The 12,973-nt window shown below is 41.0% G+C and overlaps 1 protein-coding gene across 1 annotated transcript; it reads left to right on the top strand.

Moving 5' to 3' along the window:
- Nucleotides 1-1,852: 1,852 nt before the first annotated feature.
- LOC127591090 (dual specificity protein phosphatase 26-like) lies at nucleotides 1,853-12,951 on the top strand. The gene is made up of 4 exons (XM_052050916.1): nucleotides 1,853-2,094; nucleotides 2,346-2,520; nucleotides 10,210-10,421; nucleotides 10,833-12,951. Exons 2-4 carry the CDS (start codon nucleotides 2,351-2,353, stop codon nucleotides 11,048-11,050), a joined length of 600 nt encoding a protein of 199 aa, XP_051906876.1. The 5' UTR covers nucleotides 1,853-2,094; nucleotides 2,346-2,350; the 3' UTR covers nucleotides 11,051-12,951.
- The last annotated feature ends 22 nt before the right edge of the window (nucleotides 12,952-12,973 follow it).

Below are 12,973 nucleotides of genomic sequence, written 5' to 3'. Positions count from 1 at the left end.
ACAGTGACGACACAATGTCACACTCTCCTCAAATTGATGAAGGTGATAATGATGATGAGGGGGAGGAGTCTGAAGGTGACATGAGATGTCATACTGAAGACAAACGCAGGAAATGTTCCCGGTGTGACAAAACCTTTGGCTACAGTTCCGATTTGAAAAGGCATATGATGATACACACTGGAGAGAAACATTTTGCCTGCTCTGTTTGTTGTAAAAGATTTTCTCAGAAGGGAAACTTAACAAAACACACAAGAACTCACACTGGGGAGAAACCGTTTGCCTGCTCCAATTGTGAGAAAAGGTTCTTCACAAGGGAAAAATTAACCAAACACAAAAGAACTCACACGGGTGAGAAACCATTTGACTGCTCAGTTTGCGGAAAACGATTCTCACAGAAGGGAGACTTAACAAATCACACGAGGACACACACTGTCGATAAACCTTTTGCCTGCACCGTGTGTGGTAAAAGCTTCTCTCAGAAGAGACATTTAAACATTCACACAAGAATACATACTAGCGAGAAACCTTTTGCCTGCTCAGTTTGTGTCCAAAGATTCACTACGAAGGCCTATCTCAACATTCACGCAAGATCACACACTGAGGAGAAACCGTTTGCCTGTTCCAATTGTGGTCGACGATTACTTCAGAAGGGAAGCTTAACAAAACACACCAGAACACACAATAGAGGGGAACTTTTTTCTTGCTTGGTGTGTGATAAAAAATCTCTCATAATCTCTCCTTGAAAATACACAGCAGGGCACACACCGGTGAGACACCTTTTTGCTGCTCGGTTTGCAGTCGACGCTTCTGGGGAGAGACCTTTTGCCTGCTCAGTTTATGACCATAGATTCTCTCATAAAGGAACTTTAATATATCACACAAGAACACACACAGGTGAGAAACCTTTTGTCTGCTCAGTGTGTGGCAGAAGCGTCCCGAAAAAGGCTAATTTAAGTGCGCACACAAGAACCCATACGGGAGAGAAACCTTTTCCTTGCTCAGTCTGTGGTAAAAGATTCTCACGGAAAGACGTGCTCAAGAGACACAAGTGTGCTGGCGAGAGTAGCAATGAGCACTGAAGCTTTCATGTCTCATACGAGCAGGCTTCTTCAATTTGGTGCACCAAATGGGCTGTTCTTGGGAACTTTGTAGTGCAAAAAGAGCGACGAGGAGATCAACTGCTCGACGCTCTCCGCATGACGCAGTCGGCAGGTGGCCTCCCAGTTTCACAGATGAATCAATAAGAGGTCAGACCAACATCAGAAAAATAATTTCAAGTGAGGGCCAAAGCGAAGAATGTTCGTTTCGACGATGTACAATGACTCCACGCACAAACAGAGACACTGAGAACTCGTTTCGACGACTGTTTTTCCATTTCCGAGCTCTTCCGTTGGTCTCGTCGTTTCCTCGATAGTACGCATGCATCATCAGGACCGACGGGGTTGCAAAAAAAAAAAATGTCCGCTCGTGAATGACAGCTATCATAACAGTATTGTTAATCGACGCAACTCCAGTTTGAAGCGTACATTTTGATTTCTATCAGTCCTTATTCTAGTTAGGTAATTAGTGAGTTGCATTGTTATGGTTTCGTAAGGTTTTGTTTTCCTTATCTGTTTTGTTGTTACAGTCGTATTTTTCTTAATATATGTGGTTTTGAAGAATTTGTCTTATTTATTTTTGCTTTTTGTATGTTTTCATCTTCTGTTGGATTTTTTTGTTACTCTATCGTCGTTTTTTTCTTCTCACATTCAGTTTCGTTTTTTCTTTAGCTATTTTTTTTTCAAAAGGATTCGATGCGATTGTTTTTGGTCACTTCTCATAACTGTACGCCAGGGGGAGCCAGCGCGCAGCAAGCCTCCGCCAACGTCATTTATTGCAGATGATGCTGCGCCTCGCCGAACGGAAGCCATATTGTGATGTTGGGAGGACTTGTGGACCAGAAACAGATGAAGATGATGACGCCAATGATGAAGATGATGAACACAAGATGGCGGCAATGTGGATTTGCTAGTGTGGTTTCCGGCCTGCAGGTGTGAATCCGTTCCTGTGACACAACAGGACGACGTCGACGCTAGCTAACAAACGTATATGCAGGTGACACACGCACGCACTCACGCTCACACATCTACATGTACGTGCTCACCCACGCACACGTTCACACATTTATTCGTCCAGATTAGTCGCTAGTAGGGTTATGAAATCAATGCATTTTGTAAACGGTCATTGGGAGGGCCGTCTCTCACCCAGTGGAAGAGACCCCCCCCCCCCCCACACACACACACACGTTCACAGGTACATGCACATTGACTAGTATGTCTGCCATTTTGGCGTGTGCGTGTTCTCAGGCGGGATGGCGTTCATGTGCGGCTTCTCACGCTCGCGCAGCAGCTCGCGTTCGCCTGCTCGCCAGGATTCCCGCGAGCGCGTCAGCGTATCGGAGCTGGAACGACTTTTAAGCAGCGGCAAGACGGCCTGCAACCACGCCGATCAAGTCTGGCCAGGACTCTACATCGGAGACCAGTCAGTTCGCACATGCACACGCATTCACTTCACCCTGAAAACAATGGCTGCATTGTGTGAAGTTTGCTTGTTCTCCCCGTGTCTGTTTGGGTTTTCTCCGGGTACTCTGGTTTCCTCCCACATGCCAAAAACAAGACTCTAAATCAGGGGTGGGCAATCCCAGTCTTGGAGGGCCGCAATCTGCATGTTTTCCAACTCTCCCTGCTGAAACACACCTGATCTAAGTGATCAGCTCATCAACAAACTCTTTTGGCGCCTGATTATCAGGTGTGTTGCAGCAGGGAGACATGGAAAACATGCAGGTACTATACATGACCATGTAGTAAGGCGTTTTTAGCCCCCCAAAAACGACCATGTATAGTAAGCCATTTTTAGCCCAAAAAACAACCATGTATAGTAAGGCGTTATTAGCCTCCAAAAAACGACCATTTATAGTAAGGTGTTTCTAGCCGAAAAAAACCGACCATGTATAGTAAGGCGTTTTTAGCCAGGAAAGAAAACGACCATGGATAGTAAGCCGTTTTCAGCCGAAAAAACCGACCATGTATAGTAAGGCGTTTTTAGCCCCAAAAAAACCGACCATGTAAGGCGTTTTTAGCCGAAAAAACCGACCATGTATAGTAAGGCGTTTTTAGCCCCAAAAAACAACCATGTATAGTAAGGCGTTTTTAGCCCCCTCAAAAAAACGACCCTGTATAGTAAGGCGTTTTTAGCCCCCCCAAAAAACGACCATGTATAGTAAGGCGTTTTTAGCTAAAAAAAAACGACCATGTAAGGCGTTTTTAGCCGAAAAAACCGACCATGTATAGTAAGCCATTTTTAACCGAGAAAAACGACCATATATAGTAAGGCGTTTTTAGCCCCAAAAAACCGACCATGTATAGTAAGGCGTTTTTAGCCCCAAAAAAACCGACCATGTAAGGCGTTTTTAGCCGAAAAAACCGACCATGTATAGTAAGGCGTTTTTAGCCCCAAAAAACAACCATGTATAGTAAGGCGTTTTTAGCCCCCTCAAAAAAACGACCCTGTATAGTAAGGCGTTTTTAGCCCAAAAAAAACCGACCATATAAGGCGTTTTTAGCCGAAAAAACCGACAATGTATAGTAGGGCGTTTTTAGCCCAAAAAAACAACCATGTATAGTAAGGCGTTTTTAGCCCCCCCAAAAAACGACCATGTATAGTAAGGCATTTTTAGCCCAAAAAAAACGACCATGTATAGTGAGGCGTTTTTAGCCCCAAAAAAACGACCATGTATAGTAAGCCGTTTTTAACCGAGAAAAACGACCATATATAGTAAGGCGTTTTTAGACCCCCAAAAAAACGACCATGTATAGTAAGGCGTTTTTAGACCCCAAAAGAACGACCATGTAAGGCGTTTTTAGACCCCCAAAAAACGACCATGTATAGTAAGGCGTTTTTAGCCCCAAAAACGACCATGTATAGTAAGGCATTTTTAGCCCAAAAAAACTGACCATGTATAGTAAGGCGTTTTTAACCGAGAAAAACGACCATATATAGTAAGGCGTTTTTAGACCCCAAAAAAAGACCATGTATAGTAAGGTGTTTTCAGCCCCCCCAAAAAACGACCCTGTAAAGTAAGGCATTTTTAGCCGAAAAAAACGACCATGTATATATAGTAAGGCGTTTTTAGCCGAAAAAAACGACATAGTATAGTAAGGCGTTTTTAGCCGAAAAAAACGACCATGTATATTAAGACGTTTTTAGCCGAAGAAAAAGACCATGTATAGTAAGGCGTTTTTAGTCAAAAAAGACGACCATGTATAGCAAGGCGTTTTTAACCGAAAAAAACCAACCATGTATAGTAAGGCGTTTTTGGCCGAAAAAAACGACCATGTATAGTAAGGCGTTTTTAGCCGAATGAAACGGCCATGTATAGTAAGCCGTTTTTGGCCGAAAGAAACGACCATGTATAGTAAGCCATTTTTAACCGAGAAAAACGACCATATATAGTAAGGCGTTTTTAGCCCCAAAAAACCGACCATGTAAGGCGTTTTTACCCGAAAAAACCGACCATGTATAGTAAGGCGTTTTTAGCCCAAAAAAACAACCATGTATAGTAAGGCGTTTTTAGCCCCCCCCCCCAAAAAACGACCCTGTATAGTAAGGCGTTTTTAGCCCAAAAAACGACCATGTATAGTAAGGCGTTTTTAGCCCAAAAAACAACCATGTATAGTAAGGCGTTTTTAGCCCCCCCCCAAAAAACGACCCTGTATAGTAAGGCGTTTTTAGCCCAAAAAACGACCATGTATAGTAAGGCGTTTTTAGCCCAAAAAACAACCATGTATAGTAAGCCGTTTTTAGCCAAACGAAACGACCATGTATATATAGTAAGGCGTTTTTAGCCCCCCCAAAAAACGACCATGTATAGTAAGGTGTTTTTAGCTAAAAAAAACGACCATGTAAGGCGTTTTTAGCCGAAAAAACCAACCATGTATAGTAAGCCATTTTTAACCGAGAAAAACGACCATATATAGTAAGGCGTTTTTAGCCCAAAAAACGACCATGTATAGTAAGGCGTTTTTAGCCCAAAAAACAACCATGTATAGTAAGGTGTTTTTAGCCGAATGAAACGGCCATGTATAGTAAGCCGTTTTTGGCCGAAAGAAACGACCATGTATAGTAAGCCATTTTTAACCGAGAAAAACGACCATATATAGTAAGGCGTTTTTAGCCCCAAAAAACCGACCATGTAAGGCGTTTTTACCCGAAAAAACCGACCATGTATAGTAAGGCGTTTTTAGCCCAAAAAAACAACCATGTATAGTAAGGCGTTTTTAGCCCCCCCCCCAAAAAACGACCCTGTATAGTAAGGCGTTTTTAGCCCAAAAAACGACCATGTATAGTAAGGCGTTTTTAGCCCAAAAAACAACCATGTATAGTAAGGCGTTTTTAGCCCCCCCCCAAAAAACGACCCTGTATAGTAAGGCGTTTTTAGCCCAAAAAACGACCATGTATAGTAAGGCGTTTTTAGCCCAAAAAACAACCATGTATAGTAAGCCGTTTTTAGCCAAACGAAACGACCATGTATATATAGTAAGGCGTTTTTAGCCCCCCCAAAAAACGACCATGTATAGTAAGGTGTTTTTAGCTAAAAAAAACGACCATGTAAGGCGTTTTTAGCCGAAAAAACCAACCATGTATAGTAAGCCATTTTTAACCGAGAAAAACGACCATATATAGTAAGGCGTTTTTAGCCCAAAAAACGACCATGTATAGTAAGGCGTTTTTAGCCCAAAAAACAACCATGTATAGTAAGGTGTTTTTAGCCCCCAAAAAACGACCATGTATAGTAAGTCGTTTTTAGCCAAAAAAAACGACCATATATAGTAAGGCGTTTTTAGCCCAAAAAAAACGACCATGTATAGTAAGGCGTTTTTAGCCCCAAAAAAACGACCATGTAAGGCGTTTTTAGCCGAAAAAACCGACAATGTATAGTAAGGCGTTTTTAGCCCAAAAAAACAACCATGTATAGTAAGGCGTTTTTAGCCCCCCAAAAAAACGACCATGTATAGTAAGGCGTTTTTAGCCCAAAAAAAACGACCATGTATAGTAAGCCGTTTTTAACCGAGAAAAACGACCATATATAGTAAGGCGTTTTTAGACCCCAAAAGAACGACCATGTAAGGCGTTTTTAGACCCCCAAAAAACGACCATGTATAGTAAGGCGTTTTTAGACCCCCAAAAAACGACCATGTATAGTAAGGTGTTTTCAGCCCCCCCAAAAAACGACCCTGTAAAGTAAGGCATTTTTAGCCGAAAAAACGACCATGTATATATAGTAAGGCGTTTTTATCCGAAAAAAACGACCATGTATATATAGTAAGGCGTTTTTAGCCGAAAAAAACGACATAGTATAGTAAGGCGTTTTTAGCTGAAAAAAACGACCATGTATATTAAGACGTTTTTAGCCGAAAAAAAAGACCATGTATAGTAAGGCGTTTTTAGCCGAATGAAACGGCCATGTATAGTAAGCCGTTTTTGGCCGAAAGAAACGACCATGTATAGTAAGCCGTTTTTAGCCAAACGAAATGACCATGTATATATAGTAAGGCGTTTTTAGCCCCCCCAAAAAACGACCATGTATAGTAAAGCGTTTTTAGCTAAAAAAAACGACCATGTAAGGCGTTTTTAGCCGAAAAAAACGACCATGTATAGTAAACCATTTTTAACCGAGAAAAACGACCATATATAGTAAGGCGTTTTTAGCCCCAAAAAAACGACCATGTATAGTAAGGCGTTTTTCCCCCAAAAAACCGACCATGTAAGGCGTTTTTAGCCGAAAAAACCGACCATGTATAGTAAGGCGTTTTTAGCCCCAAAAAACAACCATGTATAGTAAGGCGTTTTTCGCCCCCTCAAAAAAACGACCCTGTATAGTAAGGCGTTTTTAGCCCAAAAAAAACGACCATGTAAGGCGTTTTTAGCCGAAAAAACCGACAATGTATAGTAGGGCGTTTTTAGCCCAAAAAAACAACCATGTATAGTAAGGCATTTTTAGCCCAAAAAACGACCATGTATAGTAAGGCGTTTTTAGCCCAAAAAACAACCATGTATAGTAAGCCGTTTTTAGCCAAACGAAACGACCATGTATATATAGTAAGGCGTTTTTAGCCCCCCCAAAAAACGACCATGTATAGTAAGGTGTTTTTAGCTAAAAAAAACGACCATGTAAGGCGTTTTTAGCCGAAAAAACCAACCATGTATAGTAAGCCATTTTTAACCGAGAAAAACGACCATATATAGTAAGGCGTTTTTAGCCCAAAAAACGACCATGTATAGTAAGGCGTTTTTAGCCCAAAAAACAACCATGTATAGTAAGGTGTTTTTAGCCCCCAAAAAACGACCATGTATAGTAAGTCGTTTTTAGCCAAAAAAACCGACCATATATAGTAAGGCGTTTTTAGCCCAAAAAAAACGACCATGTATAGTAAGGCGTTTTTAGCCCCAAAAAAACGACCATGTAAGGCGTTTTTAGCCGAAAAAACCGACAATGTATAGTAAGGCGTTTTTAGCCCAAAAAAACAACCATGTATAGTAAGGCGTTTTTAGCCCCCCAAAAAAACGACCATGTATAGTAAGGCGTTTTTAGCCCAAAAAAAACGACCATGTATAGTAAGCCGTTTTTAACCGAGAAAAACGACCATATATAGTAAGGCGTTTTTAGACCCCAAAAGAACGACCATGTAAGGCGTTTTTAGACCCCCAAAAAACGACCATGTATAGTAAGGCGTTTTTAGACCCCCAAAAAACGACCATGTATAGTAAGGTGTTTTCAGCCCCCCCAAAAAACGACCCTGTAAAGTAAGGCGTTTTTAGCCGAAAAAACGACCATGTATATATAGTAAGGCGTTTTTAGCCGAAAAAAACGACCATGTATATATAGTAAGGCGTTTTTAGCCGAAAAAAACGACATAGTATAGTAAGGCGTTTTTAGCTGAAAAAAACGACCATGTATATTAAGACGTTTTTAGCCGAAAAAAAAGACCATGTATAGTAAGGCGTTTTTAGCCGAATGAAACGGCCATGTATAGTAAGCCGTTTTTGGCCGAAAGAAACGACCATGTATAGTAAGCCGTTTTTAGCCAAACGAAATGACCATGTATATATAGTAAGGCGTTTTTAGCCCCCCCAAAAAACGACCATGTATAGTAAAGCGTTTTTAGCTAAAAAAAACGACCATGTAAGGCGTTTTTAGCCGAAAAAAACGACCATGTATAGTAAACCATTTTTAACCGAGAAAAACGACCATATATAGTAAGGCGTTTTTAGCCCCAAAAAAACGACCATGTATAGTAAGGCGTTTTTCCCCCAAAAAACCGACCATGTAAGGCGTTTTTAGCCGAAAAAACCGACCATGTATAGTAAGGCGTTTTTAGCCCCAAAAAACAACCATGTATAGTAAGGCGTTTTTCGCCCCCTCAAAAAAACGACCCTGTATAGTAAGGCGTTTTTAGCCCAAAAAAAAACGACCATGTAAGGCGTTTTTAGCCGAAAAAACCGACAATGTATAGTAGGGCGTTTTTAGCCCAAAAAAACAACCATGTATAGTAAGGCATTTTTAGCCCAAAAAAAACGACCATGTATAGTGAGGCGTTTTTAGCCCCAAAAAAACGACCATGTATAGTAAGCCGTTTTTAACCGAGAAAAACGACCATATATAGTAAGGCGTTTTTAGACCCCCAAAAAACGACCCTGTAAAGTAAGGCGTTTTTAGCCGAAAAAAAACGACATAGAATAGTAAGGCGTTTTTAGCCGAAAAAAACGACCATGTATAGTAAGGCGTTTTTAGCCGAATGAAACGGCCATGTATAGTAAGCCGTTTTTGGCCCGAAAGAAACGACCATGTATAGTAAGCCGTTTTTAGCCAAATGAAACGACCATGTATATATAGTAAGGCGTTTTTACCCGAAAAAAATGACATAGTATAATAAGGCGTTTTTGGCCCGAAAAAAACGACAGTATAGTAAGGCGTTTTTGAGCCGAAAAAAACGACCATGTATAGTAAGCGTTTTTAGCCAAAAAAAACGACCATGTATAGTAAGGCATTTTTAGCCAAAAAAAACGACCATGTATAGTAAGGCGTTTTTAGCCGGAAAAAAAAACGACCATGTATAATAAGGTGTTTTTAGCCAAAAAAAACGACCATGTATATAAAGGCGTTTTTAGCCCAAAAAACGACCATGTATAGTAAGCCGTTTTTAGCCGAGAAAAACGACCATATATAGTAAGGCGTTTTTAGCCGAAAAAAAACGACCGGCACGACATGGTCGTTTTTTTCGGCTAAATACGCCTCACTATACATGGTCGTTTAAAAACGCCTTAATATATATGGTCGTTTTTTTGGGGGTCTAAAAACGCCTTACTATATATGGTCGTTTTTCTCGGCTAAAAACGGCTCACTATACATGGTCGTTTTTTTCGGCTAAAAACGCCTTACTATCCATGGTCGTTTTTTTCACCAAAAAACGCCTTACTACACATGGTCGCTTTTTTTGGGCTAAAAACGGCTTACTACACATGGTCGTTTTTTTGGCTAAAAACGCCTTACTATACATGGTCGTTTTTTTGGGCTAAAAACGCCTTACTATACATGGTCGGTTTTTTTTCGGCTAAAAACGCCTTACTATACATGGTCGTTTTTTTGGGCTAAAAATGCCTTACTATACATGGTCGTTTTTTTGGCTAAAAACGCCTTACTATACATGGTCGTTTTTTTCGGCTAAAAACGCCTTACTATACATGGTTGTTTTTTGGGGCTAAAAACGCCTTACTAAACATGGTCGGTTATTTTCGGCTATAAACCCCTTACTAAAGTCGTCTTTTCATTGTTTTTTATACCAGGTATATAGTCAGTCTTTTTTCTTTTCATGACCAGGTTGTCATGTTTTACATGTTTTAATGAGGTTTAAAGGTATTTTTTTACTGTATATTTGGCTGGCAACCAGTTCAGAAAGTACCCCTGCCTCCTGCCCTCGTGAGGATATGCGGATTTGAAAGTGGACGGATGGATGGAAATTGTAAAGCATCCACTTCAATACTTATCAACAATTTAACCCTTTCATCCACCAACCTTGAAGCAAAAAACATGATAAGCTGTCCACTTCAGTCACTGCTGTCCACTGTAGTCACTGCTGTCCCTGAAAGATTTATACATTTTACCTTTTGTAGAAACATGGCATCGGACCGCAGGGAGCTGGTGCGCGTGGGTATCACTCACATCGTAAACTGCGCGCAGAGCCGGTGGCGCGGCGCCGCCGACTGCTACGCTGGCATGAACGTGACATACCTCGGCATCGAGGCGCACGACTCGCCCGCCTTCGACATGAGCAAAAACTTCTATCCTGCCGCCGAATTCATACACAAAGCGCTCACTGGAGGAGGTATGTAGTTTGTGTGAACTGTGCTTGTGTTTGTGCGTGTGTATTTGTGATCCCCCTATTATTCGTTTTCAAATCTTTAAATGGCCTCACCCAACTTACCTCTCTGAGCCCCTCCGCCACAACGCGTCTGCCTCGGTGCCTCAGGTCTGACCAGACTTTATTAGAAGTACCGAAAACTTAGCGAAGGCTCACAGCGATCGAGCCTTTTTCCATTGCTGGTTCCTTTCTTTGGAATGACCTCCGACGGTGCGTTCGGCAAACCATCTCGCTGCCCATCTTTAAAACGTGTGTTTGTGTGAGTGTGTATACACGTCATGTATGTGTGCCATGTTTATATTGCTACTGTGTGGAGGTGTATGAGTGTGTGTGCGTCGTGACTGACAGTTGTGTTGTGGTTCTGGTGGCGCACAGGTAAGGTTTTGGTCCACTGTGCAGTGGGCCTGAGCCGGTCGGCCACGTTGGTCCTGGCCTACCTGATGATCCGGCAGAACTTAACCCTGGTGGAGGCCATCAAGACCGTCAAGGACCACCGCGGGGTCACACCCAACCGAGGATTCCTACGTCAGCTCAGCGGCCTGGACGGCATCCTGCGTGAGAGCCGTCGCGCGGCCGCCGCGCAGACCGGCTAATGCTAAGATAATTCTAATGGCTAACGTCACAGCATGCATACACACGACTGAAAATGAAACAGCTAAAAACTGCCCAGATGATGACAGTTGAATGACCAAGCTCAGTCAGATTACCGCTAAAGGCTAATGTTAAGGAAAATAAAAGACGCCTGAGCTAATTTTTTTTCATCAGTTCGACAGAAAAATTGATCTCACAATTACCTCCAGGATCATGTTGATAAGACGGTTTTCTATTGTGAGATGCGAACAAACAAAGAGCTGGATTTTTCAAATTTGTCTAGATCATGTTGAATACTAATGTGTCACTGTTTTGGTTCACATGCTATTTTATAAGAAAAAATGTGGGTCAACAAATGTGTCAACAAACAACACGAAAACAAGCAATGTTAAATGTTAGCAGAATAACAAAGTGCTTTGAAGAGGCCTGCAGGTCTGTTCGCGAGGAAATGTTCACAGCTAATTGGTCCGCCGGTTAACGTTGCGACATCAAAATAGACCAGATGAATGAATTAGCCATCATGTAAGCAAATAGCTGGATCTGTACAGTATAATCAATGCTAATAGAGTGAAATCTTCATTTGATTGTTGTTGACCCCCAGAAGATTCACGTGGTCAAGTTCGGCGCCGATGTTTACTCGAACATAGCGCAGCGCAAGCTAACCTTATTTCTTGCTAAAACTTACATTACGTTGTCATTCATTCAGGCGAACGTGTCACAGATATGAACAAATTTAACGTGGAATGCTAGCTCTAAACCTAGCAAGAACCATTCAAGCGTTTTTAAGAGGAAAGAGTAGGGCAAGGCGATAAGGCAAAAATATATTTCCGATACACTTTTGAATATCATTTGAATGCAATTATCAGGTTTTTTTTTTCAATATTGTTCAATTCAGTTAATCTCTATTGAAAACGAAACTGAAGAGTACTTAAACATTTTACTACTACATGAAGCACTGTAAAAAAAAATTCAATTTTTACTCAAGGTTTCATCAGAACAATGACACAAAAGGGTCAAAAAAATATTATGGGGTAATGTCCGACTCGAACCAGCAGGGGTCAGTGTTCAAAAAGTTACGAGAAACCAAAGGAGTAGCTCGCATTCTAAAAGCAAATGTTTGAACAGAGGCGTGAGGGCAAATTTGTTCGAAACAAATTTAACAATTTGGGGGGGAGGGGGGGGGGGTTTACACACTCACATTTCGAGAAATATGCCCATAACTGAAATTCAACGCTATCGCTAATTGCCTGAGGACAGATTGTACGTTAGCAAGTTAACTAGTTAGCTCATTAGCTTTCCTGCTTTATTGGGGAACTTAAAACTGCCGAGATTGATGTTTGTATTAGCTGGCCACTTGGGGACCAACATATGTTCTTTTTGTACACACGAGTAAATGTTCATATTTGTAAAATGAAAATGTGGTGCTCCACTGTGTCACACAGTTTTGTCATGTTTCAACTTTAGCCTGAAAAGCAAATGTGCTTGTCTTGATCTGTGGATGTCAAACGTGTTGTGTTTGGTTCTGTACCGTGATAAAATGTCACTTTAAATCTGATTTCCTTTTTTTTGTTTGTTTGTTTGTTTGTTTCATTTTGATGCTTTTATGGTGAACATTTTTTTTTAATTCCAAACTGCCTGCTGTCAATAAACAGTTCCCGCTCGTCACAAAATGACATTTTGTTGACTCTCTTTTCCATGATGGCAAGTAGGCCGTGTTCGTTTTACAAATAAATATTTTCAATACAATTGTATTTTTATACGATAAATGTCTTGACACTTTTTTGTTGAAAATCCTGACCTTTTGGGGTATAAAATCATGACCTCAAAATTTTGTCTTGACATATATAACTGTCAAGTGGTAGTGAGTTTAAAGTTGTTGTTTTTGTGTGTGCAGATTTTTTTTTTTTAAATCTTCCTAAGGTCCA

Source organism: Hippocampus zosterae, chromosome 18 (assembly GCF_025434085.1).
Source record: "Hippocampus zosterae strain Florida chromosome 18, ASM2543408v3, whole genome shotgun sequence".
Taxonomy (NCBI): domain Eukaryota; kingdom Metazoa; phylum Chordata; class Actinopteri; order Syngnathiformes; family Syngnathidae; genus Hippocampus; species Hippocampus zosterae.
The sequence above is the reverse complement of the archived record's forward strand: the minus strand, read 5'-3'. Positions and strand labels throughout refer to the sequence as shown.